The 27862-nt window shown below is 36.4% G+C and overlaps 1 protein-coding gene across 2 annotated transcripts; it reads left to right on the forward strand.

Moving 5' to 3' along the window:
• The first annotated feature begins 6620 nt into the window (after nucleotides 1-6620).
• On the forward strand, nucleotides 6621-26440 carry LOC123546611 (uncharacterized). 2 transcript variants are annotated; one of them, XM_053550932.1, is made up of 5 exons: nucleotides 6621-6704; nucleotides 15418-16006; nucleotides 17325-17483; nucleotides 17862-17943; nucleotides 20946-26440. In XM_053550932.1, the coding sequence occupies exons 2-5, from the start codon at nucleotides 15467-15469 to the stop codon at nucleotides 23603-23605; spliced, it is 3441 nt and encodes a 1146-aa protein (XP_053406907.1). In that variant the 5' UTR covers nucleotides 6621-6704; nucleotides 15418-15466; the 3' UTR covers nucleotides 23606-26440. The 2 variants fall into 2 exon arrangements, with proteins under 2 accessions (XP_053406907.1, XP_045188973.2); XM_045333038.2 differs by lacking the exon at nucleotides 6621-6704 and adding an exon at nucleotides 12523-12666.
• The last annotated feature ends 1422 nt before the right edge of the window (nucleotides 26441-27862 follow it).

The raw sequence follows: 27862 nt of genomic DNA on the forward strand, positions 1-27862 counted from the left end.
AACATTCAGCCTCCTGAATAGTTTCACGACTAAGGGTGAACGACTGAACCGAATCAACACAATTCGTATTGTTGTTAAACACCATGATGCCGCATTTATTTGCATTATATCTGTATCGCCGCTTCCGTGCATAATTATAACAAATGTCCAGCATACTGTCCATGCCATATTTAGAGAAAGACACCAGCAACATGTCATCGGCCACTGTAGGAGAACACAAGTTCATGTTGTAAATACACATTTCCTGTCCATTGCATTCAAGATCCTTTATTTGACCGTTGATAAAAACAAGATAAAACAGAGGTGAACTTTTCCCCCCTTGTCTAGTTCCTTGAAGTACCGGAAACATGCTCGAAAATAAACCTTGGTATCTTACTCGGCTGGTCACATTATAGTACATATCTTTAAAGGCTATTATAGTAGTAGTATCAATATAAGCTTCAATCAGTTTGTAAAAGAGTCCGTCATGCCATACGTTATCAAAAGCCTGTTTGCCGTCAAGGAAACACACAAAGTTTCGAAGAATTCTCGCGTGAAAAATAAATGCACTCACGTAAAACAAAGGACGTCATTAAACATCCCAGTTTTTCTTGAAAGCCACCCTGTTGCCGGCTTAACGTGTCTATTAGTTTATCCTTGCATCTCGCTAACAATACCATTTCAAAGACTTTAAATACAGATGACGACAGTGTTATAGCGCGATAATTGTTCGGATCGTCCTTACGTTTATTACCACCTTTATGCAGTGTAATAATAATGCCACGTTTTAAGGAGTCTGGTATATATCCGTGTCGTAACATGTGTGTATACATATTTGCTAAGGCACTAGAGATCACAGCTTTGCCGAAAATGAGATGCTCATATGAAATGTTATCTTCACCACAGGCTTTTCCTTTTGGTAACGTTTCGATTGCTTTGGATACATCATCTGGCAAAACCCTCACATGTTCATCTGGTTTAATGTTATTAAAAGCATTTTCAACAACCGTAGTAACTGTATACTTCCACTGTTCATCAAAATCTTGAGATTCTGCCGGTGAATATAACGACTTAAAATATAGACCCCATCGCTCTGTTAACTGTTCTCGGTCTCTGACAACAGTATCATGAAATTTAATTCCAGAGGACATTTTTGACTGAGACTTCTTTTTCCTATGTCGTACTAGTTTCCAAAACTGATCCGTGCCTATTTCAGCTGTTTTATCAAGCTCTTGGTCAATAGATGTCAAATAATTTTCAATACAAATTCGATGCATGCGCCTAAATACACGCTTAGAGTTTTTGTAGTTCGCATAACTAATGCTGGCATCATTACGCGGCCGGCCATCACAACACCATGACTCACGGAAAGATTTCATCTGTCTATGATATTTTGCAAGTTCGTGGTTCCAAAAGGGTTTCAGAAATGGCTTGAAGCGTTTACGCGGAAGAGATTGTCTAGCACTACTCAACACTTTCTCTGTGAACTTAGAGTATATAGTGTCCAAATCGTCTCTCTCTCTCTGGGCAGCACACTTCAAGATTTACAAACTCACTATCAGATAGCAATAAAGACTGGTAATACATTATATCGTCATCAGTTACCTTTTTCCAATTTACATTGTACATATCACATGTAGGTTCAACAGAAAAGTCTACATATTTATGGAATGACGCTATAATAGGTCTATGTCTTGAGACATTCAAACTGTCATCATCTACAATTTCACAATATCTCATCAAATCTAGTATTTCTACCGGTGCACAAATATAATCAATTAAAGACCTATACTTATTGTCGTAAGATACAAATGTGTGATCAGCACCAATACACGACGATAACGTGTTGACTGCCTTTAAGTTACAATCTGACAGAAAGTTAATGAAATATAAATCACGTCCATTTAACGCATTATGCTGAAACCTAGCATTAAAATCGCCCATGAAAAGAGTTATCCCGCTTCCAGAATACATATTATATAAATCATACAATTTGTCAACATATTCTGTAAAAACACTAGTTGAATAGTTTATACAAGGGAAATATACTTGAAATATAAATATGTATTGCGCTGGAGAAATTTGTAGCTGTATACCAATAATCCGGTCATCATCAATACATAGAGGTAAAACATAATTATCATATTTTTTAAGCCACATTATAGCAACGCCCCCTTTACCTATTTTTCTCTTGCTGAAAACCGTTAAGTCTGTATCGCATACAACATGGTAATTATAATCACTTGTAATACTGTTAAAGAAATATACATTGTGTGGGAAAAGCCAATGTTCAGATAAACCACAAATATCAATTTGTTTTGATTTAAGTATGTCCCCTAGGTATGATGCACTGGACATAATACCAGTAACATTCCAAGTCATTATATTTAACAGATCCATTTTAAGTATTTTGACACTTGAATATTGAATAGTACATACAATTTCAGACTAATCTATTTGTTCTATAAGAAAGTTAAACCGATTTTCATGCACAAAAGTGTCTGTTTGATTAAGTCTGTCTGCCCCATTTTTACGCGACCAAGCATGGACGTCTGGGATATGGGCACGCGTCCGCCTAATCTCTAACCTTCGACGAGCATCACGTGACATCCATGGTGCACATTTAATATGTTTAGGCCAGAAGCCTTCTCTCATCACAAGGTTTGCGTTTTCGTCGGCAGCGAGGTTAAGACGCACAATTACTTTATTCGGTGATGTTTATAAGTACGTGTATACTATGAGAGTTTATCATTGTCAATATCATAAGGGGAATATACGGGGAGTGAGATCTGGAAGGGCGTTAAGTCCCCACTCTTTACGGCAGTAAGGATATTTTGTAAGAATGTAATTTTGTAAGTTATGAAAATTGACAAATATATGGAATTAATTGATCTGTTATAGACTGTTTATGCAGCTATTACAACTCTTGCACACACTGAAAGAGACTGCAATTACAGTATGTAGGTTCCAGGCAAACTGGACAGAGAATGGGCTGTATATGCTTTTAAACGCTTAGCAAAACATAAAAACGCAAGAAACAAAGAGCAAAGCGCAAATTATATATATAAAAAACAAGTCGCACTGGAATTCCTAAAATCAATTAAATAACAACAAGAATGACAAACTTTCATTAATTAGGCCCGTCACCTGCCAGAGTAGCAAAGACTAGGCCTATCTGGCTGGCTATCGAACTTGTGGAAGATGATATGCCAATAAACATCCTGACTGAGCCTGCAACATTTTCGTTTTTGTTGTGTTGAACGACCTGTGGAGTTTTCACGTTTTCTATTTTAGTTTGGTGAACATTTGATAAAAGCTGCTAAACTCATTACGCGGACAATGTCAATTTTCGCAATTTTAAGTAATTAAATGGCCATAACTCAAAAGTGACTGTGAGTAACCGGCTGGCTATCGAACTTGTCTGAGATAGTATGTCCATAAATATCGTAACCAAATTTAGAGAACATTGAATAAAAACTGCTAAGTGCTGAAGAGGGCAGACACTGTAAATTTGAACAAAGTATGTATGTATGTATCTATACTGTTTGACGCCCCTTTCAGGTATAACTAGCAGGTGCGCGTCTGTGCCAGAATAAAAGTAATAAAGAATGACAGTAATTAAGACGTCAAAGGAAGATAGTGCAAGATAAAACTGTATTAACAAGAATAAAATCAGGATAAAAACAGGGTGTGGTCATTTAGTAGTAGTTGCGATGATTTAACAGCTTGTCTGAAATGTTCAGGATCAGGCTGATTAACGATCAGGGGTGGCAGTTGATTCCATATGGTAACGGTGTAACTTGAAAACATTAATGTTTGTATGGATCTGCCTGAGGGAATGGTCGTGCATATGACGAGTTCGTCTCAATGGCTGTACTATATAGATACAGAGGGATTGAAATAGCTACATAACCATGAACGATTTTGTAGAACATGAAAAGTCTAGCAATTGTCCGTCTGTCCTTGAGTGTCTGCCAACTAAGATCATTTAACATGTTTGTTACACTATCATAGTTTGAATATTGACCCTTTATCCACCTGGCTGCTCTTCTTTGTACCATTTCTATCTTATGTATGTTTCTCTGTGTGTGGTGACCATACCGTAGAGGCATACTCTAATTGTGGTCTAACTAGAGTTTATAGGAGGTTTCTTTAATATTTTGGTGTTTGACTGGAAGGTTTCTGCGTAGGAAACCCAGTGATTTGTTTGCATTGTTTGAGATTCTATCTATACTATGTATTCCAGGAGAGACCATTTGTTATGTCAACACCTAGATACTTTGCACTGGAGACCACTTCCAGGATTTGACCATGTAACATATAATTGTGTGCAATTTTTTTCTGTTTCTTGTTATGTTCATGACCTAATATTTGCTGGGATTGAATTCCATCTCCCAGACATGCTTCCAGGTTTCTAGTTTCTGGAGGTCCTATTGTAGTGTGACGCAGTCTTGTTCTTTAGAGATTGTGAGGTAAACTGCGCTGTCATCTGCAAATAACCTGACTTGTGATTGTAGACTGAGGTAGATCATTTATGTATAATAGGAATAAGAGGGGCCAAGGACTGAGCCGTCGGATTTCGTTCCGTCCACGAGTACTGACTGCTTTCTGCCGAGCAGGAAGGACCTGATCCATGTGATAACCTGTTTGTTAACAATTCTGGGTAATTCAAGGATCATAACTTCGAAAAGACTTGGAGGATCCAGTTGGTTATCAAACTTGGCCGAGAAATCATTTAATCGTTGCGACCGAGTTTGATGAACATTGGATAAGAATATATCAAGTTAGAGAGCGGACACTGTCAGTTTTCGCTATTTTGAGTAATTCAACGGCTATAGCTCCAGAGCCACTAGGTCAGTCCAGCTCAAATTATCGAACTTGGCCGAGAAATTATACCTATACTGAATAAACATTGTAGTCCAAATAATAGGACGTTTCAGGACAGCGTGATAACTTTTGACTGTCGCTGTCTCCGTCACAATAGAACGTTCCTGGACAGCGCGATAACTTTTGACTGTCGCTGTCTCCGTCACAATAGAACGTTCCTGGGCAGCGCGATAACTTTTGACTGTCGCTGTCTCCGTCACGTCCAAACTTACTGTGCATATTTTCCGTTATGGGAAATCCCCAACTGAAATCCGTCGGGAACGTTTTCTGGTACATGTACACAGTTTTTGTAATGATTATATCTCTGAAAATGAATTTATTTGACATTAAAGCATAAACTTGCCTCCCTGACATTTTATGAAATAATATTTTTTGTTTTGTTTCTGCAATTTAGTGAAATCGGCAGTCTATTGTTTATCGAAGCCGGTGTCAGGGTAGATATGTCCTCGCACCTGTCACATAATATTTTCGAAGATTTAAGTCTCTTATTTAAAATTATGAATTAAATTCAACCGATTTGAAGTTTCTACATGAATATTAATGTTTAATTTATAAAAGCAATTAAGTCTGACCAGTCATATTTAATATGACATTTTTTTGGATTTTTTAATGTCTTCGTTTTTCTAACAGCTTAGACGGATGGCAACTCATAAAATAAGTCATCCCGATAAGCCAGCTGAGTAAAGGCTATAAACATTGTGACCAAGCAAAATAAACTGGCCGCTGACTGGCTTTTACAGCAGCTAACCGGGCATTCTTTTGCACTGAAGAGTTACATAGGTGATGACTCAGTAAATTTTTGCTTGTTATAAGGTTATATATCAAAAGTGAAAAATACTGTACAAAGTATATAACACATCAGTTTGCTGTTACTATTCTATACTGAACAGCAAAAGAAACTATCCAGTTTTATAACTGGGGTTTTTTTTTATTTAAAAACTTTAATTTATAAATCACTTGTGTTTTTCGTATCACATTACACTTGAAGAACTTCACGTGTAAAATTTAAAAAACAATCAACCGTGAAGTAAATAGTCCCACAATAGTCGTTTTGCACGAAATTCATGTGCGTCTGTTATTAACAATTTTCTTTGTGAAATTTCATTGTCACTGAAAATATTGATAATTGGCTAACTCGAAAGACAGCATAAAGTTTAAAACATATCGTTGGTTGCACCGCAAGACTGAATCAAATTGAGCGCGAGCGCCCAATTGGGATGTTACAATGCAACTGACGCGCAGAAGATATAGCCTTTCAAACGGCTATTGTGTGACCACAGACTTCACGGTTGAATGATTTTAAAAAAAATTACCACCAAGTGTAATTTTGGTACGAAGAAACAATTCAAATTTGAAAAATTAACTTTTCATTTGAAAATATATCAGTTATACATCTGGATAGTTAATTCTTTTGCTGTTCAGTATATTTTTATTGACTATTTTTATATATAATTTAACCAGTTATGTTGATTTTCGATATCATAAATATTGCAATCGCGGTGATACAAAAAATGTTCATCCATAAAATATGATTATCAGGAATGCAATATTTTAAATATCTAATATCAAAAGCGACACTACAATAAAATGTATTGTGGTATTGCATGATTTCATATCAAGAGTTTTTTTCCGGCGATCATAAAGCGTAACCATCGGGGTTTAGCATAACTACTACATCACGGTCGATAAACATGTTAAATTTTTGTTAAAGTCAGTTAATATGTGCTTGGTATAAGCGCGTGGTTGGTGTACCATGGCAACTCATTTATGCAATTTGTGTGATGTAGGATTATAAGTAAACAGTTATGGATTAACAGCATCTGAAGTTAGAAGTACAGGTTTGTATACAAGATCATTTGTTCAATTGTCATTCTTTTGGCAGCTTGTAGACTATATACACCAATCGGAAAATTATTATGCACCGCCGCCATCGTGTTATGCACTTTATGGTGTACCATTCGGGTCAAAAGTAAACGGATACAACTGCTAATATTGTAATAAAATTTACCTGCAAGTACTAATTGATACCTGCACGTACAGTTTTTTTCATACTCTAATACTTGCACGTACAGTTTTATACCTGCAGGTACAGTTTCTTACTTGCATGTACAGTTTCAGACCTGCACGTACAGATTTATAACTGTAGGTACAGTTTCATACCTGCACATGCACGACACAATTTCATAGGTTCAATTTCATACCTGCATGTACAGTTTCATACCTGCACGTACAGTTTCTTACCTGCACGTACAGTTTCATGCATGCAGGTGCAGTTTCATGCATGCAGGTGCAGTTTCATATATGCACGTACAGTTTCTTACCTGCACGTACAGTTTCATACATGCATGTACAGTTTTATAGTTGGTCTACGGATCTCGGGGTCGCGAGTTCGATCCTCGGGCGGGGCGTATGTTCTCCGTGACTATTTGATAAACGACATTGTGTCTGAAATCATTAGTCCTCCACCTCTGATTCATGTGGGGAAGTTGGCAGTTACTTGCGGAGAACAGGTTTGTACTGGTACAGAATCCAGGAATACTGGTTAGGTTAACTGCCCGCCGTTACATGACTGAAATACTGTTGAAAAACGGCGTTAAACCCAAAAACAAACAAACAAAACAGTTTTATAGGTTCAATTTCATACCTGCATGTACAGTTTCATACCTGCACGTACAGTTTCTTACCTGCACGTACAGTTTCATACCTGCATATACAGTTTAATACCTGCATGTACAGTTTCATAAATACAGGTACCGTTTCTTACCTACCTGCAGGCACAATTTCATACCTGCATGTACAGTTTCATACATACAAGTACTATTTCATATTTGCACATACCATTCAATACCTGCAGGTACAATTTCATACTTGTAGATTCAGTTTTGACTATTGACCGGCAAACTACTCAGTAAGTGCTAACTTGATTCTGTGTGTGCTTGTTGTCGGCACTGCATATTATTATTATTGTCTACTGCTGCTTCGTGCTTTAATTATTATGCTTGATTGCTTTATTGAACTTTGCTTTGTGATGCATGAGATTTACCTGTCTTAATTTGCTTGGCTATCTAATCTTAAGGTGATGTCACTTTTTGAATTTCCGGTGAATAACAAAAAAAAAACATAGAATATTCAGTTCTTTCCAAAAACTGTTATATTATGATTCAACCAAATAGTTTCCATTGTCTACCAGAAAGGAACAATTCTTATATCTTAATATTGAGATCTGATACCTTTATAACAGACAGTAAACTAAAACAATAGACATTCATATGTGACGTCGGTGAGCTCAACAAAGCAATTTCAAGCACAAATATTAATGTGGAATGTAAAGTAAGTTACACACTACAATATCCGTCCAAGATACTTTCAAAAACAATGCATTTGCAGAATAGAGAGATAAAAGTTATTTTGACAGCTCGTGAAAACTAATGACAAATTTTGACAGGTATATGATGACTCATGATCTAATTAATTTTTTTCTGTTATTTCTAACTTTCAGTTTGATTTTCATAAAATGGATATTCTTTATTGTAGCGTACAACTCGTACATTAAAACAATAAAAGAATATATTGTTACATCACTGTCGTTTTGTCTATTCATCTCTCGTACGAATTCCTATTTTTTCAGTCATTTGTCAGTAATTAGAGCAACTCACAGTGTTGCAGTCATACAAAACACATACCTTATTTTCACATAGATATTGAGGATTTATCTAATGAGCGCATGTATTGGAAACACAATTTCAATACTGACTGTGTATTGTAATAATGCTAAACTATCTCGGCCGTGACATCTCCTTAAACATGTGAAGATGCCAGCTATTGATAATTTTTATTCTTTTACTAATCTTTTTAAATAAAGAAAATGAAATAACATGTCTTGTACACAGTGGCTACTTTTAAGCTCATTTAGAATGTATGTCTTTTTAAAACAATAATTCAGTGCCTATATTACATCTTCTTTCTACATAAATTAAGAACAATGTTCTGTACGCAAGAATGATAATTGTGTAAACTGTTTTACTGTTATAACTCAAATATTTACATATTTACCATCTCTTACAGCTCTTTCTATTACGTTTACGTCGGTTGTAAAAACTCATAAGAGCTTATGTGCATTTGTTGTAATCTTGCCGACTCAAAATAAATCTTATCTTATTTTATCTTATCTTGAGTGAAACAGGGTCAAAATCGGTTCTAAAAATAAAATGGACTTGAAGTACTCAGAGCTGAGTTTCACAAGCATTAATTTATTATCAGACTTGAAATTCAGTGTTATCGTCTATTGCCCAGGTGTTTGTTTTTAGCAAATTTCATTTTATATCTGTAAAAGTCGCCTTTTTTAGACAACACTCAAATAAAACACTGACAGAAAGATTTATGTATTAAAATAAATGAAAAGCGAATAAAGCTAAGTTTGAAAAAAAATCTTTACATGTATATAACCAACTGTAAGTACTTCCTTTCACATGCTTCTGCAAAGATAATTCAACTGTATAACACATTAGGTTATATAATACTAAGCACAAACTGATATTTTATGAAAACACCGCGGAGAGATGTTTAAGTATTAACAAAACGCGATAACTGTGGCCTTTATTTACTAATACCGGATTAACCCATAACAATGAAAGGACACATTATATGGCAAATATCTTATATCGCAAAATCAATGCAAGTTGCGGCGTGGTCTAGTGGTTAACACGTATGATTTGTAAGCTTACCATTGCCAGCTTTCATCGCCAAATCGCTGGCTTATCGATGAAATTGTCTCCCTTGAAAATACGCTATCGGCGTTATCGATTTCTCGATCCGATTGATTTTGCTACTATAGAGATATATAGGAAATGATTTTTTAAATTGTAATAACTTTTTCATTTTTTAAGCCACAAAATTTATCCACATATGAGCACAAAATGTAATCTTTCATTATTATAATGATGTAAAAAGTTTTGTGATTTAATAGCATCTTAATGCTTCCCTGCTCGTTATAAAATTGATACTATCACTCCCTATTCCCACAATAGAAAACACGAGGAAAATAGCCATTTTTCATAAATAACCATTTTTTTAGATAGAAATTTCGTATATTTATAATTTAATTACAAAATTTATCCACATATGTGCACAAACTATAAAGTATGAAGATTTAAATGGTGTTTTTAAAAATGAACTTTATCATGATCTTAATGCTTCCCTGATCAATTTAAATCAGACATGTTTTAACAAAAAACATTTTCTGGCCATTAGCGTATTACTTAGATCTATTACATGTATTTAGTATACTGATGGTCGATGTATTTTTTTTTCTGTTTTTTTTTATTTTTTTTATTTTCATCTAAAACTTGTATATTCTTTTTTTTTATGATTTATTTAATTTCTTTATATTTTGCTCTGTCTTCGAAATTCAACAAACAATAATTGTAGTAGGTATAACTATCAGGTGCGCGTCTGTGCCAGAATAAAAGTAAAAAAAGAATGACAGTAATTAAGACATCAAAGGAAGATAGTGCAAGATAAAACTGTATTAACAAGAATAAAATCAGGATAAAAACAGGATGTGGTCATTTAGTAGTAGTTGCGATGCGTTAACAGCTTGTCTGAAATGTTCAGGATCAGGCTGATTAACGATCAGGGGTGGCAGTTGATTCCATATGGTAACGGTGTAACTTGAAAACATTAATGTTTGTATGGATCTGCCTGAGGGAATGGTCGTGCATATGACGAGTTCGTCTCAGTGGCTGTACTAGATACAGAGGGATTGAAATAGCTACATAACCATGAACGATTTTTGTAGAACATGAAAAGTCGAGCAATTGTCCGTCTGTTCTCGAGTGTCTGCCAACTAAGATCATTTAACATGTTTGTTACACTATCATAGTTTGAATATTGACCCTTTATCCACCTGGCTGCTCTTCTTTGTACCATTTCTATCTTGTATACGTTTCTCTGTGTGTGTGGTGACCATACCGTAGAGGCATACTCTAATTGTGGTCTAACTAGAGTTTAATAGGAGGTTTCTTTAATATTTTGGTGTTTGACTTGAAGGTTTATGCGCAGGAAACCCAGTAATTTGTTTGCATTGTTTGAGATTCTATCTATACTACATGTGTATTCCAGGAGAGACCATTTGCTATGTCAACACCTAGATACTTTGCACTGGAGACCACTTCCAGGATTTGACCATGTTATATATGTAATTGTGTGTATTTTTTTCTGTTTCTCGTTATGTTCATGACCTGACAGTTGCTGGGATTGAATTCCATCTCTCAGACATGCTCCCAAGTTTCTAGTTTCTGGAGGTCCTGTTGTAGTGTGACGCAGTCTTGTTCTTTAGAGATTGTGAGGTAAAGTGCGGTGTCATCTGCAAATAACCTGACTTGTGATTGTAAAGACTGAGGTAGATCATTTATGTATAATAGGAATAAGAGGGGCCAAGGACTGAGCCGTCGGATTTCGTTCCGTCCACGAGTACTGACTGCTTTCTGCCAATCAGGAAGGACCTGATCCATGTGATAACCTGTTTGTTAACAATTTTGAGTAGTTCAAGGATCATAACTTTGAAAAGACTTGGAGGATCCAGCTGGTTATCAAACTTGGCCGAGTAATCATTTAATCGTTGCGACCGAGTTTGATGACCATTGGATAAGAATATATCAAGTTAGAGAGCGGACACTGTCAGTTTTCGCAATTTTGAGTAATTCAACGGCTATAGCTCCAGATCCACTAGGTCAATCCAGCTCAGACTATCGAACTTGGCCGAGAAATTACACCTTTAATGAGTAAACATTGTACTCCAAATAATAGGACGTTTCGGGACAGCGTGATAACTTTTTACTGTCGCTGTCTCCATCACAATAGGACGTTTCTGGACAGCGCGATAACTTTTGACTGTCGCTGTCTCCGTCACGTCCAAACTTACTCTGCATATTTCTGTTTATAGGAAATCCCCAACTGAAATCCGTTGGGAACGTTTTCTGGTACATGTACACAGAATCTCTGAAAATGAATTTATGTTGACATACAAGCATAAACTTGCCTCGCTGACATAATAAAAAAAATTGTTTTGTTTCTGCAATTTAGTGAATTCGGCAGTCTATTGCTTATTGAAACCGGTGTCAGGTTAGATATCTCCTCGCACCTGTCACATCATTTTTTCGAAGATTTAAGTCTCTTTTTTTAAATTATGAATTAAATTCAACCCATTTGAAGTTTCTACATGAATATTAATGTTTAATTTTTAAAGCAATTAAGTCTGACCAGTCATATTATGATTTTTTTTTTTTGATTTTTTTCATGTCTTCGTTTCTCTAACAGCTAGCTGAAAAATACTGTACAAAGTATATAACACATCAGTTTGCTGTTTACTATTCTATCCTATTTTTATTGACTATTTTTATATATAATTTAACTAGTTATATAATGTTGATTTGCGATATCATAAATATTGCAATCGGTGATACAAAAAAATGTTCATCCATAAAATATGATTATCAGGAATGCAATATTTTAAATATCTAATATCAAAAGCGACACGTACTACAATAAAATGTATTGTGGTATTGCATGATTTCATATCAAGAGTTTTTTTCCGGCGATCATAAAGCGTAACGATCGGGGTTTAGCATAACTACTACATCACGGTCGATAAACATGTTAGATTTTTGTTAAAGTCAGTTAATATGTGCTTGGTATAAGCGCGTGGTTGGTGTACCATGGCAATTCATTTATGCAATTTGTGTGATGTAGGATTATAAGTAAACAATTATGGATTAACAGCATCTGAAGTTAGAAGTACAGGTTTGTATACAATATCATTTGTTCAATTGTCTTATTCTTTTGGCAGCTTGTAGACTATATACACCAATCGGAAAATTAATATGCACCGCCGCCATCATGTGTTATGTTACTTTATGGTGTACCATTCGGGTCAAAAGTAAACGGATACAACTGCTAATATTGTAATAAAATTTACCTGCAAGTACTAATTGATACATGCACGTACAGTTTTTTCATACTCTAATACTTGCACGTACAGTTTATACCTGCAGGTACAGTTTCTTACTTGCATGTACAGTTTCAGACCTGCACGTGCAGATTCATAACTTTAGGTATAGTTTCATACCTGCACATGCACTTTCATACATGCACGACACAATTTCATAGGTTCAATTTCATACCTGCATGTACAGTTTCATACCTGCACGTACAGTTTCTTACCTGCACGTACAGTTTCATGCATGCAGGTGCAGTTTCATATATGCACGTACAGTTTTTTACCTGCACGTACAGTTTCATACATGCATGTACAGTTTTATAGGTTCAATTTCATACCTGCATGTACAGTTTCATACCTGCACGTACAGTTTCTTACCTGCACGTACAGTTTCAAACCTGCATATACAGTTTCGTACCTGCATGTTCAGTTTCATACAAACAGGTACAATTTCAGTATTTGCACGTGCAGTTCAATACGTGCTGGCACAATTTTACAGGTTCAGTTTCATACCCGCATGAACAGTTTCATACAAACAGGTACAATTTCAGTATTTGCACGTGCAGTTCAATACCTGCAAGCACAATTTCATACCTGCATGTACAGTTTCATACTTGCAGATTCAGTTTTGACTATTCACCGGCAAACTGTCCAGTAAGTGCTATCTTGATTCTGTGTGTGCTTGTTGTCGGCACTGCATATTATTTATATTATTGTCTACTGCTGCTTCGTGCTTTAATTATTATGCTTGACTGCTTTATTGAACTTTGCTTTCTGATGCATGAGATTTACCTGTCTTAATTTGCTTGGCTATCTAATCTTAAACATGTGAAGATGCCAGCTATTGATACTTTTAATTCTTTTACTAATCTTTTTAAATAATGAAAATGAAATAACATGTCTTGTACACAGTGGCTACTTTTAAGCTCATTTAGAATGTATGTCTTTTTTTAAAAATAATTAAGTGCCTTTATTACATCTTCTTTCTATATAAATTAAGAACAATATTCTGCATGTAAGAATGATAACTGTGTAAACTGTGTTACTGTTATAACTCAAATATTTACATATTTACCATCTCTTACAGCTCTTTCTATTACGTTTACGTCGGTTGTAAAAGCTCACAAGAGCTTATGTGTATTTGTTGTAATCTTGCCGACTCAAAATAAATCGTATCTTATTTTATCTTATCTTGAGTGAAACAGGGTCAGTATCGGTTCTTAAAATAAAATGGATTTGAAGTACTCAGAGCTGAGTTTCACAAGTATTAATTTATTATCAGACTTGAAATTCAGTGTTATCGTCTATTGCCCAGGTGTTTGCTTTTAGTAAATTTCATTTTATATCTGTAAAAGTCGCCCCTTTTTAGACAACACTCAAATAAAACACTGACAGAAAGATTTATGTATTAAAATAAATGAAAAGCGAATAAAGCTGTTTGAAAAAAACAAACTTTACATGTATATAACCAACTGTAAGTACTTCCTTTCACATGCTTCTGCAAAGATAATTCAACTGTATAACACATTAGGTTATATAATACTAAGCACAAACTGATATTTTATGAAAACACCGCGGAGAGATGTTTAAGTAAGTAAAGTATTTGCTATCGTTATGGGTAAACAGTTTTACAATACTAGACACAAAATACACCCGGTCCAATAGGCATGTAGGGTACATATTGACATGAAGGCTCAAGTGAATACAAATATATGAGAGTTCCGTCTTCGAAATTCAACAAACAATAATTGTAGTAGAGTGATAGTAATGCATTATAATTGTTAAAACTTAGAATTCATATTTATATCATTCTGATACGAGATATTATAATCTAATAATTTTTAGGTATTAATGTAAATATCATCTTCACTGTTATATCAATTTAGGAAAGTTTAAGTTTGAAAGTATATTATTAGAAGTCTGAATCTAGGTTACCTGGTCAAGTATCATAAATCTTTGTCAGATCTTTTTCTCTATGAAATCTACATCAAGTTCAGAACTAGGGCATTTGATGTCTTAAACTAGGTCACTAGGTCCATTACGGAATCCTGTTCGTGTCAGTTGTAATGTCGTCTGTCGCGCTTACAGGGCGACACTCGTCTGTCGCGCTTACAGGGCGACACACGACAATGCAAAGTGACATCGCGACAATTCTAAGTGACGTCGCGGCAATGCGATACGACACACGATAATTGCCAAACGACGCTCGACAATATAATATGACCTCGCGACATTATCCACTCACGTTGTCGTCCGTCGTTTGGCATTGACATTGTCGTGTGTCGTATCGCATTGTCGCGATGTCACTTCGTATTGTCGCGTCACTACAACTAGCAAGAACAGCATTCTGTAGGTTTTGAACTGCAAACATGATTATCTTCAAATGTGCATTTAATGCATGTTGGATATTCACTTCTTTGTGTTTGTCTGTGGCAGGAAGTACGACCAAACACATATTTTAAGCTTGTTCTCGGATGTTTTACAGAGGTTTAAGAATTAAAAAATCTTCGTATTATATTGTTTATATGTAAAAATATTTCTTCTTTTTTTTTCAGAATATATGGACAAGAGTAACTCTTTGAGAGTGTGCACAAGTTAACAGCCATGTCGGACTATAAGTCTAGGCTTGCAGACAAGGGTTTTTGCAACTGGATAAAAGCAAATCTTGCTATATCTGTGACCAAAGCCGGCTTACAGGATGTCGTCTGTAACAAGCTTCAACGTATTCACCAGGATGTGTTAAATGATATCCGAACGGAAGATCAGATACCTAGTAACATATCTTGTTCTGACTGCCTCACACAAAACATTATCCGTTGTTCCAGAAAATATCCTTGCAACCAGTTGGCAAAGGTGTGCCCATTTCATCAACAAATACAGTTTCGAGGATGTCCGAACGGACTTTGTGATAAGGTCAGAGACAAAATAATACACGCGCATGAATACAACAAACCGTCATGGAAAAATACACGGGCTGAAGCGTGGTGTAACTCATACTGGGAATATGCTAAATGCTTTATGCCCCCTGACGGGTACTCCGATAAGACGTCGTTCTTTGAAACAGACTTAAATGGAATCATCAGTATAGTGACAAATGAGTCCGCTTTTGCCAGTCAGATCGACGATAAAGATGTATGTAAACAAGTGAGTAACTTCGTTTTTAAGGGTGATAACATACGCAACTGACAACCTATCAAAAGAGGGCGCACCAAGCAAAACGCACACCTCTCAAAGCAGATCCTGTTACACGTGCAAATGAGATAACGGTCACGCTTCGTGGTATCACTAAAGAAAAAAACATTCTGGATTAGATTGAAAAGTGAATATCAAACTGTTGGAATGCAAGTTGCAAGAATGAAAAAAATGCAGTATATGAATGAGGCGTTTTTTAAAAATTTATTTAACGAAGATTGATGTTGGTCCAAACAGGAAGCAACTGCATTTTAAACGTCCTTTAAAACAGAAGGTTCTGGTTTACTATGATAAAGCAAGTACTCCCCGTTTCGGTTTTTCGAGCTCATGCCTTTTATCAAAAATGGAATATCTTTTCACAATTATATTACACTATGAAAACGTTTATATAAAGATGAATGTCATATAACTGTTAAAAGCATCCCATTTAAAGGCTATGAGGTCGAAAATCGAAACAGAGGGTTATTATTTTATCATGGAAAAACTTTACACGTTTTTTTTTGACATTTTCCATTTACTGTATAGCCCCGGTGGACTTCGTATTACCTGTCAGTTTGTGATGCTTGATATTTCAATATCGCATTTGCATCGGCATCAGTTGATACACTAAAGCATGTGAAATTATTACTATAGAGATACAGTATCCAACAAAAATTTATAAACTTCTCTTTATTTTACTAGAATACGTAACTATTTGATTTAAATTAGCTGATATAGCCGTATCCATCTGTTTCTAGTACATTCCATGTTCATCAAACCGAGTAAAATTCTAAAATGTAAACGTTGACTCGTTTATGTAAGTATACTCCTTGGTGATCCTTATATGCTCTGTCATGTTTGTTAATTGTTTGATTTTGTTTATACTATATTGTATCGTTTTAAGGAGGCTACATTTTGGAACGTGGCTGTTCTTATTCGATCTTTTTGTTTGTTTGTTTGTTTGTTTTGGGTTTTACGCCGTCTTTCAACAGTATTTCAGTTATGTAATGGTGGGCAGTTAACCTAACCAGTGTTCCTTGATTCTGTACCAGTACAAACCTGTTCTCCGCAAGTAACTGCCAACTTCCCCACATGAATCAGAGGTGGAGGACGAATGATTTCAGACACAATGTCTTCTATCAAATCGTCACAGAGAAAATACGCCCCGCCCGAGGATCGAACTCACTACCGCCGGTCCTCGACATCCGTAGATCTGATCTCTCCCTATTGATCTAAGCGGGCGGGTAGCGATTTTTTTGTTGATTTTATGTTACTGATGTCATATTTTCAGGCACGGAGTGTTGTCAATGACGTTAGGCATAATTCCGATCTTTCAGTCGGGAACCAACAGCTGGAAGATATAATCACCTCTCTGAAGCAGTTCCTGTCCTGTTCAGAAGAATTTAAGAATGATTCACTGGCATCTGAAGCTGTGCTGAAATTAGAAAAGGTTTGTTTTTAAATGCAATAATTTTCGCCCGAACTGAACTCTGCCGCCAGACGTATTACCATTTCCGGCCCTGGCGTGTATAAACAAAGACCTACTATTGGCGCCATGCTTGCGCGAAGAAACAGTTCCATCATATTTGATATAAATTTTACCAAAAAGGAAATACAAGAATCGAAATAACTTATAGCAAAACAGAGCTTTATCACTACTTATAAAAAAATTCTTAAATAAATATGCCGTTTTGCAACTAAAATAAAGTGTTCTGCAACAAGAGTTTTAGTAACCCAGCCTGAAAGATACCTCAAATAAACTTTAAAATTCGTTCTTAACATTTTGACACTTCAGTCTCTTGAGTTTATTTTAATTTTCTCTGTACAGCTGAAGACTGATCCACTTTTAAATGTCACAGAAGCAGATGTTCAACTGTTGATACAGAATCAGTATCATCAACTTGTAAAAGGTACTTAATAAACGTTTGACTGAGTGACAATAACATGTTAATGAGAGTTTCGAGATATAACTTTTAACAACACGTTTGTTAACCTTTTTATGCCCCACTTCGAAGAAGGAGGGGTATATTGTTTTGCAGATGTCGGTCGGTATGTCGGTTGGAATGTAGACCAATCCGTTTCCGGATGATACCTCAAGAACGCTTGGGCCTAGGATCATGAAAGTTGATAGGGAGGTTGGTCATCACCAGCAGATGACCCCTATTGATTTTGAGGTCTGTGTGTCAAAGGTCAAGGTCACAGTGACCCTGAATAGTAAAACGGTTTCCGGATGATAACTCAAGAAGACTTAGGCCAAGGATCATGAAAGTTGATAGGGAGGTCGGTAATGACCAGCAGATGACCCCTATTGATTTTGAGGTCAGTATATTAAAGGTCAAGGTCACAGTGACCCTGAACAGTAAAACGGTTTCCGGACGATAACTCAAGAACGCTTAGGCCTAGGGTCACGAAAGTTGATAAGGAGGTTGGTCATGACCAGCAGATGACCCCTATTGATTTTGAGATCAGTATGTCAAAGGTCAAGGTCACGGTGACCAGGAACAGTAAAATGGTTTCTAGGCAATAACTCCAGAACGCTTGGGCCTAGAGTCAGGGAAATTGATAGTTAGGTTGGCCATGACCAGCAGATGACCCTATTGATTTTGAGGTCATTAGGTCAAAGGTCAAGGTCACATTGGTCAGGAACAGTTAAACTGTTTCTGATCTTCCTGTCCAAAACCATAGGGCCTAGGGCTTTGATATTTGGTATGTAGCAAAATCTAGTGGTCCTCTACCAAGATTATTCAGATTATTTCCCTGGGGTCAAATATGGCCCAACCCGGGGATCACATGGTTTATATAGACTTATACAGGAAAAAACTTCGAAAAAAAGTCTTGTCCAAAACCACAGGGCCTAGGGCTTTGATATTTTGTATATGACATCATCTAGTGGTCCTCTAGTAAGCTTGTTCAAATTATTCCCCCTAGGGTCAAATATGGCTCCGCCCTGGGGGGTCACATGGTTTACATAGACATATATAGGGAAAATATTATTGTCCAAACCACAAAGACTGTGGCTTTGATATTTTGTAATGTAGCATCATTTAGTGGTTCTCTACCAAGTTTGTTCAAATTATCCCTCTAGGGTCAAATGTGGCCCCGCCCCAGGGGTCATATGGTTCATATAGACTTATATAGGGAAAAACTTAGAATCTTCATGTCCATAACTTACATCATTCAAATTTGGACCACATGTATAGTTTTGAGTGGCAAGATGATCCTTGACATGAGTTGACCTTGATCTTGACCTAGTGACCTACTTTCATATTTCTGTAGCTACAGCCTTCAAATTTGGACCACATGCATAGGTTTGTGTACCAAAAAAAACTTTGACCTTGTTATTGACCTAGTGGCCTACTTTCACATTTTTGAAGGTACAGACTTCAAATTTGGACCACATGCATAGTATTTTGTTCCAAAATAAAATTTGACCTTGATTTTGACCTAGTGACCTACTTTCACATTTCTCAAGCTACAGCTTACAAATTTGAACCACAAGCATAGTTTGTGTACTGAAATGAACTTTGATCTCGAGATTGACCTAGTGACCTACTTTCACATTTCTGAAGGTACAGGCTTCAAATTTGGACCACTTGTATGGTTTTGTGTTTCGAAATTAAATTTGACCTTGATTTTGACCTAGTGACCTACTTTCACATTTCTCAAGCTGCAGCCTTCAAATTTGAACCACATGCATAGTTTTGTGTACCAAAATGTGACCTAGTGACCTATTTCACATTTCTGAAGCTACAGGCTTCAAATTTGGACCGCATGCATATTTTTGTGTTCTGAATTGAAATTTGACATTGATTTTTACCTATTACTTACTTTCACATTTCTCAAGCTACAGCCTCCAAATTTGAAGCACATGCATAGTTCTGACTACCGAAATGAACTTTGACCTTGAAATTGATCTAGTGACCTGCTTTCACATTTCTCAAGCCACAGTTTTCAAATCTGGACCACATACACATTGTTTTGTACCGAAATGAAATTTGACCTTGATTTTGACCATGAGCTAGTCTTGAAATTTGGAACATTAAAAAATGGCTCAGTGGATGGCGCCAAGATCACTCTGTAATCTCTTGTTAGGTTAATAGGTTAAAGGTCAAGGTCAGATTAAACCAGAATGGTAGAACTTTTGTTTACAGTGAGCATATAATTTCTGTTCCTTGTGCAATTACTGAATGCATCAAGGGGGGCATTTCGTGTTCGACGAGCTCTTGTTTCAACTTGTCTTTTATCTCGGATATACGGAGTATATGCAAAGCAATTCTATTCGCCCTTGCGCCGACGTTTGCGTCCACAGTTTTGGTAAAGTTCTGATGCACTTTCACATTATAATGGATTTGTTTCAGATTTAAAATAGTTATTAACCATCGCCACAAACATCATATGACACAGCAGTCGTAATTCTCGTACCTATAGGGATTTTCATGATTTATGTTCCCTTTTTAATTAGACTTTCCGGTTAGATTTTTGATACACTTCATTGTATCTCTGTTATTACTGAACGGATTTGATTCAAATTTAAAGTACTTGTTCTGTAGTATCACCAACGCCATGTGACAAAGTTCGTTAACTGCTGATTTGCGTGGCATATTATCCTAGGATGGAGGGCTAGGATGAAAGACATCTTCACTTATTTGAATTTATCTTGTCAGTTCAGAAACGTTACACATTAACTTTTTTGTTTCTCCTGTTGGGGTATTAAACACGCAAGAGATAGTCCTAGTTTTCTCAGATATGCCTTATTTGAACATTCGACATCGAAATGGTTGAGCGCGCACTGTCTAATCTTACAACTGTCTTGTACTTTACTTGTTAATTCAGTTTCTAGATTCTGACCTTTTTACCTTTATACAATAGAAAGTTTTATCTGTTAATATTCTGAAATGTCGTACTTTTTTAGATTTGAAGACGGACATGATAGAGTTTTATAAAGATCAACATGGAACAACATCGATATCACCGGTGTTAGAAGATATAGACAGCCCCCTTCTGGGCCTTTACGTACCGCCGATAATACACAGGGTTCTCTCTGGCAATACGAACGAAAATGATGATCGAAAAACAACTCCCGTGGCAACGTTTAATGACATATTTTTTGGTCGTGATGGACGCTATCGCGAGATTTATTTATGCTCTGACGCGGGACTTGGTAAGACTGTATACGGAAAACGACTTGCATTGATGTGGTGCCAAGCAAACGAAGCGGATCAAAATGAATGTAATTTTACCCAGGAGGAAATAGATGTAATGAAGAGTTTTGGTTTTGTGTTTTTCATTTCATTGAAAGAGTCGGATCAGATACATGGCGACGTTGATGACATGATTGAAAAACAGATAATTCAACATCTGGCAAGAGCGTTGAGCTATAGGACTGAATTTGTAGAAAGGGTCTTAACGAATGAGACATGTTTGATAATCTTGGATGGTTTAGATGAATGGTCACATGCAACAGAACACATTCCGTATAGAAAATCAAGGCAAACATGCACGTTCTTCACGGCAACGCGAACTTGGAAATTTACCATCGCCAAAATCAGACAAAGTAAAATAGATCAACAACTTGAAATGATAGGAATCGACGCTACCGGTCAAAAGAAATTGAAGTCTAATGTTTGGAAGACAGTTATGGGTAATGACGCGGATAATGAGTCAGAAAGTCAATGGAAGGATTTTGATGCGGAGGTAGCAGACAGGAATATAGAAGAATTTGAATCCAGTCCAATGCTGTTACTGTACCTGATATGTCTCTGGTTCGACAAAAAGCCACTTGGTGACTCTCGTTGTGGCCTGTACAGCAACATTGTGGAAATGTTGTTGCATAAGCTTGTGAAAGAGCAACATATGTCAAAATTAGCAGAGGTAGCTAAGGACATACCGAAAAGTTTCAAAAGCAACGACTATTGCCGTAAATATTTCCCATTTATCGAAGAATTAGCCCGTCTTGCTTTTATAACACTCTTTAACCGACAAATGGGAAACAAATACGTATTTACAGATTCAGTTGCGAAAGAAAACATGTCTGGGGTGTGCTTAGAATTTTGGTCAAAAACCGGTATCTTAACACAAATCAAAGGACGACCTAGGCTCACAGAACGTGACACAAAGGTGTCATTTATTCATAAAACCTTTCATGAGTTTTTCGCAGCGCTGCACATTGCACTTGGAGAACCAGAAGATGTCATATGCATTGTACAAGACGTATGTGGAGACCTAAATTCGATACTGCTGTTTGCAAATACTTTTGAGTTTCTCTGTGGACTTAGCCAAACTACTAGTACGAAGATATTAAACAGTTTGGTGGCACTCCTGGCAAGAGATAATCTCACACAAAACCTACGAAACAACACATACTCTTTTCTTGACTACTGGGAAATATGCGATTTAAAAAAGGACTTCCAGAATATGATGGTTGCATGTGTGAATGAATCTAAAGACAGTGGCCACACTCCTGATTATCTTTTAGAAGATATTTTCCTGAATTCTGATGAAGAAACAGAGAAACGTTATGTGTCTGCTTTGTGTGCTTTGACTGAACACAAGAATATAAAATGGATCAAGTATGGGCGATCTCTTGCCCCTGAAAAAGTACATGACTTGCTAAACATTCTAAATATACCATGCATGAAGTCGCTACAGAAACTTGAACTCTGGGGTCATCCAGGTGCGGAAGATGTGGGGGTCATTCTAGGGGCATCCCTGAATACATTGACATGCCTGCTTATTCACGGCTGTGAAATAAGAGATGGTAAAGCATATGACAAACACATTGAGTTGACAGAAGCAAGTGTTTATAACCTGCAGAACTTTGTCAGTCTAGACTGCATAGACCTATACTGCATCACGCTCAGACACGAACTTATAGAAAAGCTATTTGTGTGGTTGGAAAAGAATAAATCTTTCAGACAAATTAAGATTGCACGTGTGCAATGCTCAGATCACCACAGCAATAACTGTCAGTATAGCGATTTTATATTTGATATCTCGGAACACAGGAACCTTAAGGTCGTTGGACTGGGGAATATGTGCGTTTCTAAGGTCAAGGTGAACTCGTTATCGTTAGAAGAATTCTGGGCGGAATGCAATGACACCATTGTCACATCTTTCTTGACCAGTTATGTTCCCTCGGCCTCAAAGCTTCATACATTTGTCGTCGAGTTCATTGATTCGATAGCAACTGTCGAACATATTTTGAACACGCTGCCATATTTGGACAATCTATGTCACCTCCAGTTGAAAGGGATGGACATTCAACAAAGAGAATTAAAATTAACAAGTCGGCACACTGTAAAACATGTACGATTGATAGAAATAAAGATGGAAAGCCGAGCACTGCAAAAACTTATTGAAGAATTCGGGACATATAGTCATTCCGTCTCTGTGGAAATAGCCTCTTGTGTTGTTAGGCCAAACAGTGATAATGGAGGAGTCAGTTTTGAAAAACTGAGAGACATGATTCTTGTTTCTGAAACAAAATTTACTGTAATTGCAAACGCGAGGTGTTGCGGACATGATAATGCTTTTGCATTTAGAACAATTTCCGCTGACATGACCACCTCATAAATGATATCTGTGAAATATTAAAGTGGCGATGATTAAGCATTGATGTGTGACAGTTTGTGATTCATTAACATAAAATTTTCATTGAAACCATCTTAATTGTTTTAACTTACTATGAAGAGAAGAGCGTGAGAACTATATCCAGTCCATGACTAAATTACCTCAGAAAATCGTTGAAACTGGAGAGGTTATAACGAAATGCGTTTGACTACCCTAGATATAGCACGTATGGTAAACTTCCTTATTACTCCGTGCTTTTAAAACTTGCGTTGACAGAAAGGTTTGGTATGTCAACTTAAATCCTGTTTATGTTAGGAACCTGTAAACGAAGACATTATGTCAAAAATTCTAGGTTTGTGTTCGCATTGAAAAGCTGCTGGAATACAAGTACTTAATTTACACTAAAGGAATACTCTCTCAAAATTTCATACAGTTTATATAAAGCTTATACTTAAAAAGAGCTGTCACTAATAGAGACAAATGCCCCCGAAATGTGCCCAAGAATGCTATAGTTGTCTGTGCAAAATATGCCGAAACTGTTTAGGTATGAATCATTTTGTGACCAGACAAAAACAATTTTCTCCAAAGGTAACCTTAACCTTGGAGCTATGGGTCTGGGTCATGCACATGACACATCAACTCATTACCGGGAACATTTGTGCCAAGTAATTTTAAAATCCTTTGATAAATGACAGAGTTATTGACCGGACAAGAAACAGACCCTGTTAACCTTTGACTTCTTAGTGTGACATTGACCTTGGAGCTAGGGGTCTGGGTCTTGCGCATGACAAGTCAGGTCAATATAAGGAACATTTTTGCCAAGTAATTTTTAAATCACTTCATCGATGGCAGAGTTACGGACTGGACAAGAAAATGGCCACGATAACCTTAAACCTTTAAGTATGACCTTGACCTTAGAGCTATGGGGTCTGCATCTTGCGCACGACACGTCGTCCATTATGCCAAGTAATTTCAAAATTCTCTTGATGAATGGCAGAGTTATGAACCGGACACGAAACAGACCCTGTTAACCTTTGACAAGTGTGACCTTTCAAGTGTGACTTTGACTTTGGAGCTAGGGGTCTTGGTCTTGCGCATGAAATGTCGTCCCATTATGGTGAACATTTATGCCAAGTAATTTCAAAATACCTATATGGATGGCTGAGTTACAGCCCGGACAAGAATTTACACAGACGGACGCACGGACGGACGGACGAACAGTGCACTTTTTAATATGTCCACCTTCGAGGCATAACAAGTACTCAGTCTGACTAAAGTACATCTCCTATTACGTTTAGGATCTGAAGACGTGCTATTGATAGCGACCCTTCCGCTAGCCAATCAGAGCCTTACCACATTCCAGTAATGTTGTTTTATTGTTTCGTTATTTTATTAGAAAATAGTGTAGGAATTTTTAGTTATCAACTTATTAAATACTCTTATAAAATAGTATAGTTCCATACTTCTCAATCATTGAGATTTTTTCCATAACGGCGCTTTAAAATACGTTACCACTGTTTTTTGTTGTATTTAGAAATTGAAGTTTGTCCGGACCATAACTTTGACATGCATGAACCAAATTAGTTTATATTTGGCATGAATTTTAACTCATTTAGAAAGAGTGCCATGCGCAGACTCCATGTTCCTATCTCAAAGGTCGTTGTCACAGTAGGAGGTCAAAGGTCATATTGAAGCTTGTCCGGAGCATTTCTTCTTCATGCATGATAGGATTTTGATGTAACTTGGCATGAATGTTCACCTTTACGAGTTGGAGTGTCTTGCGCAAAAACAAGGTCCCTAGGTCTAAGGTCAAGGTCACACTTAGAGGCCAAAGGCCGGATACGATAATGACATTGTATGGAGCATGTCTTCTTCATGCATAAGGGGATTTTGATGTAACTTGGAACATATGTTCAACACCATGAGGCAACCTTGATTTTAGAATATCTTTCCTTTGTTGTTACTATAAATAGCTTATATTGTAACTTTTTTATTACTGGCCGTCTGGAAAAATTTAGACCATTTTTCTGTAGTACAACATGCATGTTACATCCAATTTTTAGGTGTATTTTGACATATATCTACCTGGTAAGGAGTTTTGTGTGGACTTATATTATATAGATTTTTTTTTGTAATTGGTCAAAAAATTCCATATGCAAATACAGGTGCTAGTGTAAATCAGTTCTGACAATGTTACTTAGCTATACAGCTGGCGGGCTCGACATTCTGCCCTTGGGCATGCAGAATGTATTTCTAGTTTCTTTACTTCTGTCAATCAAGGTATCATCTGAAACATCATTACACATTCATTGTTCCTTTTTCATTTTGAATTAATGCATCTGTCAGTTTAATTATACTTATAACAATTTCTTATCTTTTATTTGATGCTTTCAATATTGTTCAAAATAATTACATTTTACATTGATTATGTATTTTACGTATATATTCTGTATATATTAATTATGAACACATCCCTACAAACATCCATACACTGATACTAGGTTACAATTTGGGGCTGCATTTCATGGAAAATGTGTTTTTAATCGATATTTATCTTTGTTTTGTGTGACGACTGTGAAGTGTATCTATGCAGTCATTTACAGAAGGTGTACTGGCTAGTGTGTAATGGACTTTTCATGTTCTCATTCGTGGATCACGGAATCGTAGACCGATTCATCAGAGACGTTGATCGTAAAAAACATTACAGACCGATGCCACCATTTCGGTTCAACGAAACGCCTAGACGAAATGCAACATGTTTCAGGGACATTTAGCAGCAATTGACACGCGTAACTGAACTGATGTTGATATAAAGTAAAATTGAATCAAACTTGAACATTTGCTTGTTATGTTATGTTAAACACCCATAGTTAACCTTTAGCATGCTAGATAAATTGTCGTCTGCTGGAAATGTCGTCTGCTAAAATTGTAAAGTTCATTCAATTTGCTCCAATTGTCAGAGTAGCAAACAACTTGGAACCTGATCAGACGCCGATTTAATCGGCGTCTGATCTGGTTCCAAGCTGTTTGCAAAGGCTGTTAAATTCGCCTGCAGCAGGCTAAGGGTTAAAGAACAATAACAAGACTGATTGTCACAGTAATTTGCTCTATACTGGGCAGTCACTATCCCTAAGTGTAATATCAATCTATGAAACAAGAAGCTATCAGCACACAATTTGATATAACACATACAAGGCTCCTGTTTAATGCAATGTATTCTTCAGTACGAGTTGCCATTTTCCTATAATGTTACTCAAAGCATGGTCAGAATTCTTACAGCATGCTTGTACACTTGTGCAGAAAACGGGCGAATATGCTAAGATGCCAAGAGTTGTGACGACGTAGTCATTTAGTCGTTAGACTATGGTTACTGTGTAAAAACAACACGTCATCCAAGTATGTAAAATAGCCAAACCCTAGACCTAACCTCATAAACCTGAACAAAATGTTTAAGGTCTGATCATTTGTGCTCTTGGTTGAATTTTAAGCCAATTGACAATTGGCCTCGAGTAATACCGACGGTACATAACTAATGCAATTATAGGTTTACCACTAACGTAGTAAAATAACGTAAAATCAGACAAGCAGCACTGAACAAAAACTAAACAACAAGATGAGAAATTCAGGTAGTTTAAGTAACTTAATCTTCAGATTTAAACTCATGAAATTGCAAAAGGCTGTCAAGAATGTGAACAATATTAAGTGGTTGAAAACCACAATTGTCGAGGAAACAAATACTAAATGCTATTCAAAAGTTTTAGCAAGATATCGATTAGATGTAGTGAAACGTGAAACTGCCCTCATGCCCTTAGCACAAGCTTAAACAGTGTTCTGTTATTGTAAAATTGAATGGATTAGTAAAATCTGAATCTAAAATCAGGATGAAATGTCTGAAAAATATGAACTGCACACAATCTGAGGCAGCAGTGATACAAGAATCACATTCTGCACGTCTTGATTAAGATGTGATTTACGATATTTTCGCTTTAATGTTACCTACTATATCATATTTGCTTTCTTGTTGGTTAGCTGTTTTGAATTATGTGATGCTTTAGAACATATTATCTATAAAATGGAAAACAACTGACAAAAGAAGATCATAGGCTCTCCAAAATTCACTTTATTCTTTATGAATGACATTTGATTACACTTTGATTCTGAAGCAATTTATACTCAGTTCCAAAAGAAAGTGTGCACTTTTTAAGTTTTAAATATTTCAAAAAATTCCCCGACGTTTTTGTTTCATTTTTTCATACACTA

The sequence above is a fragment of the Mercenaria mercenaria genome, chromosome 9, assembly GCF_021730395.1.
Source record: "Mercenaria mercenaria strain notata chromosome 9, MADL_Memer_1, whole genome shotgun sequence".
Lineage (NCBI taxonomy): Eukaryota > Metazoa > Mollusca > Bivalvia > Venerida > Veneridae > Mercenaria > Mercenaria mercenaria.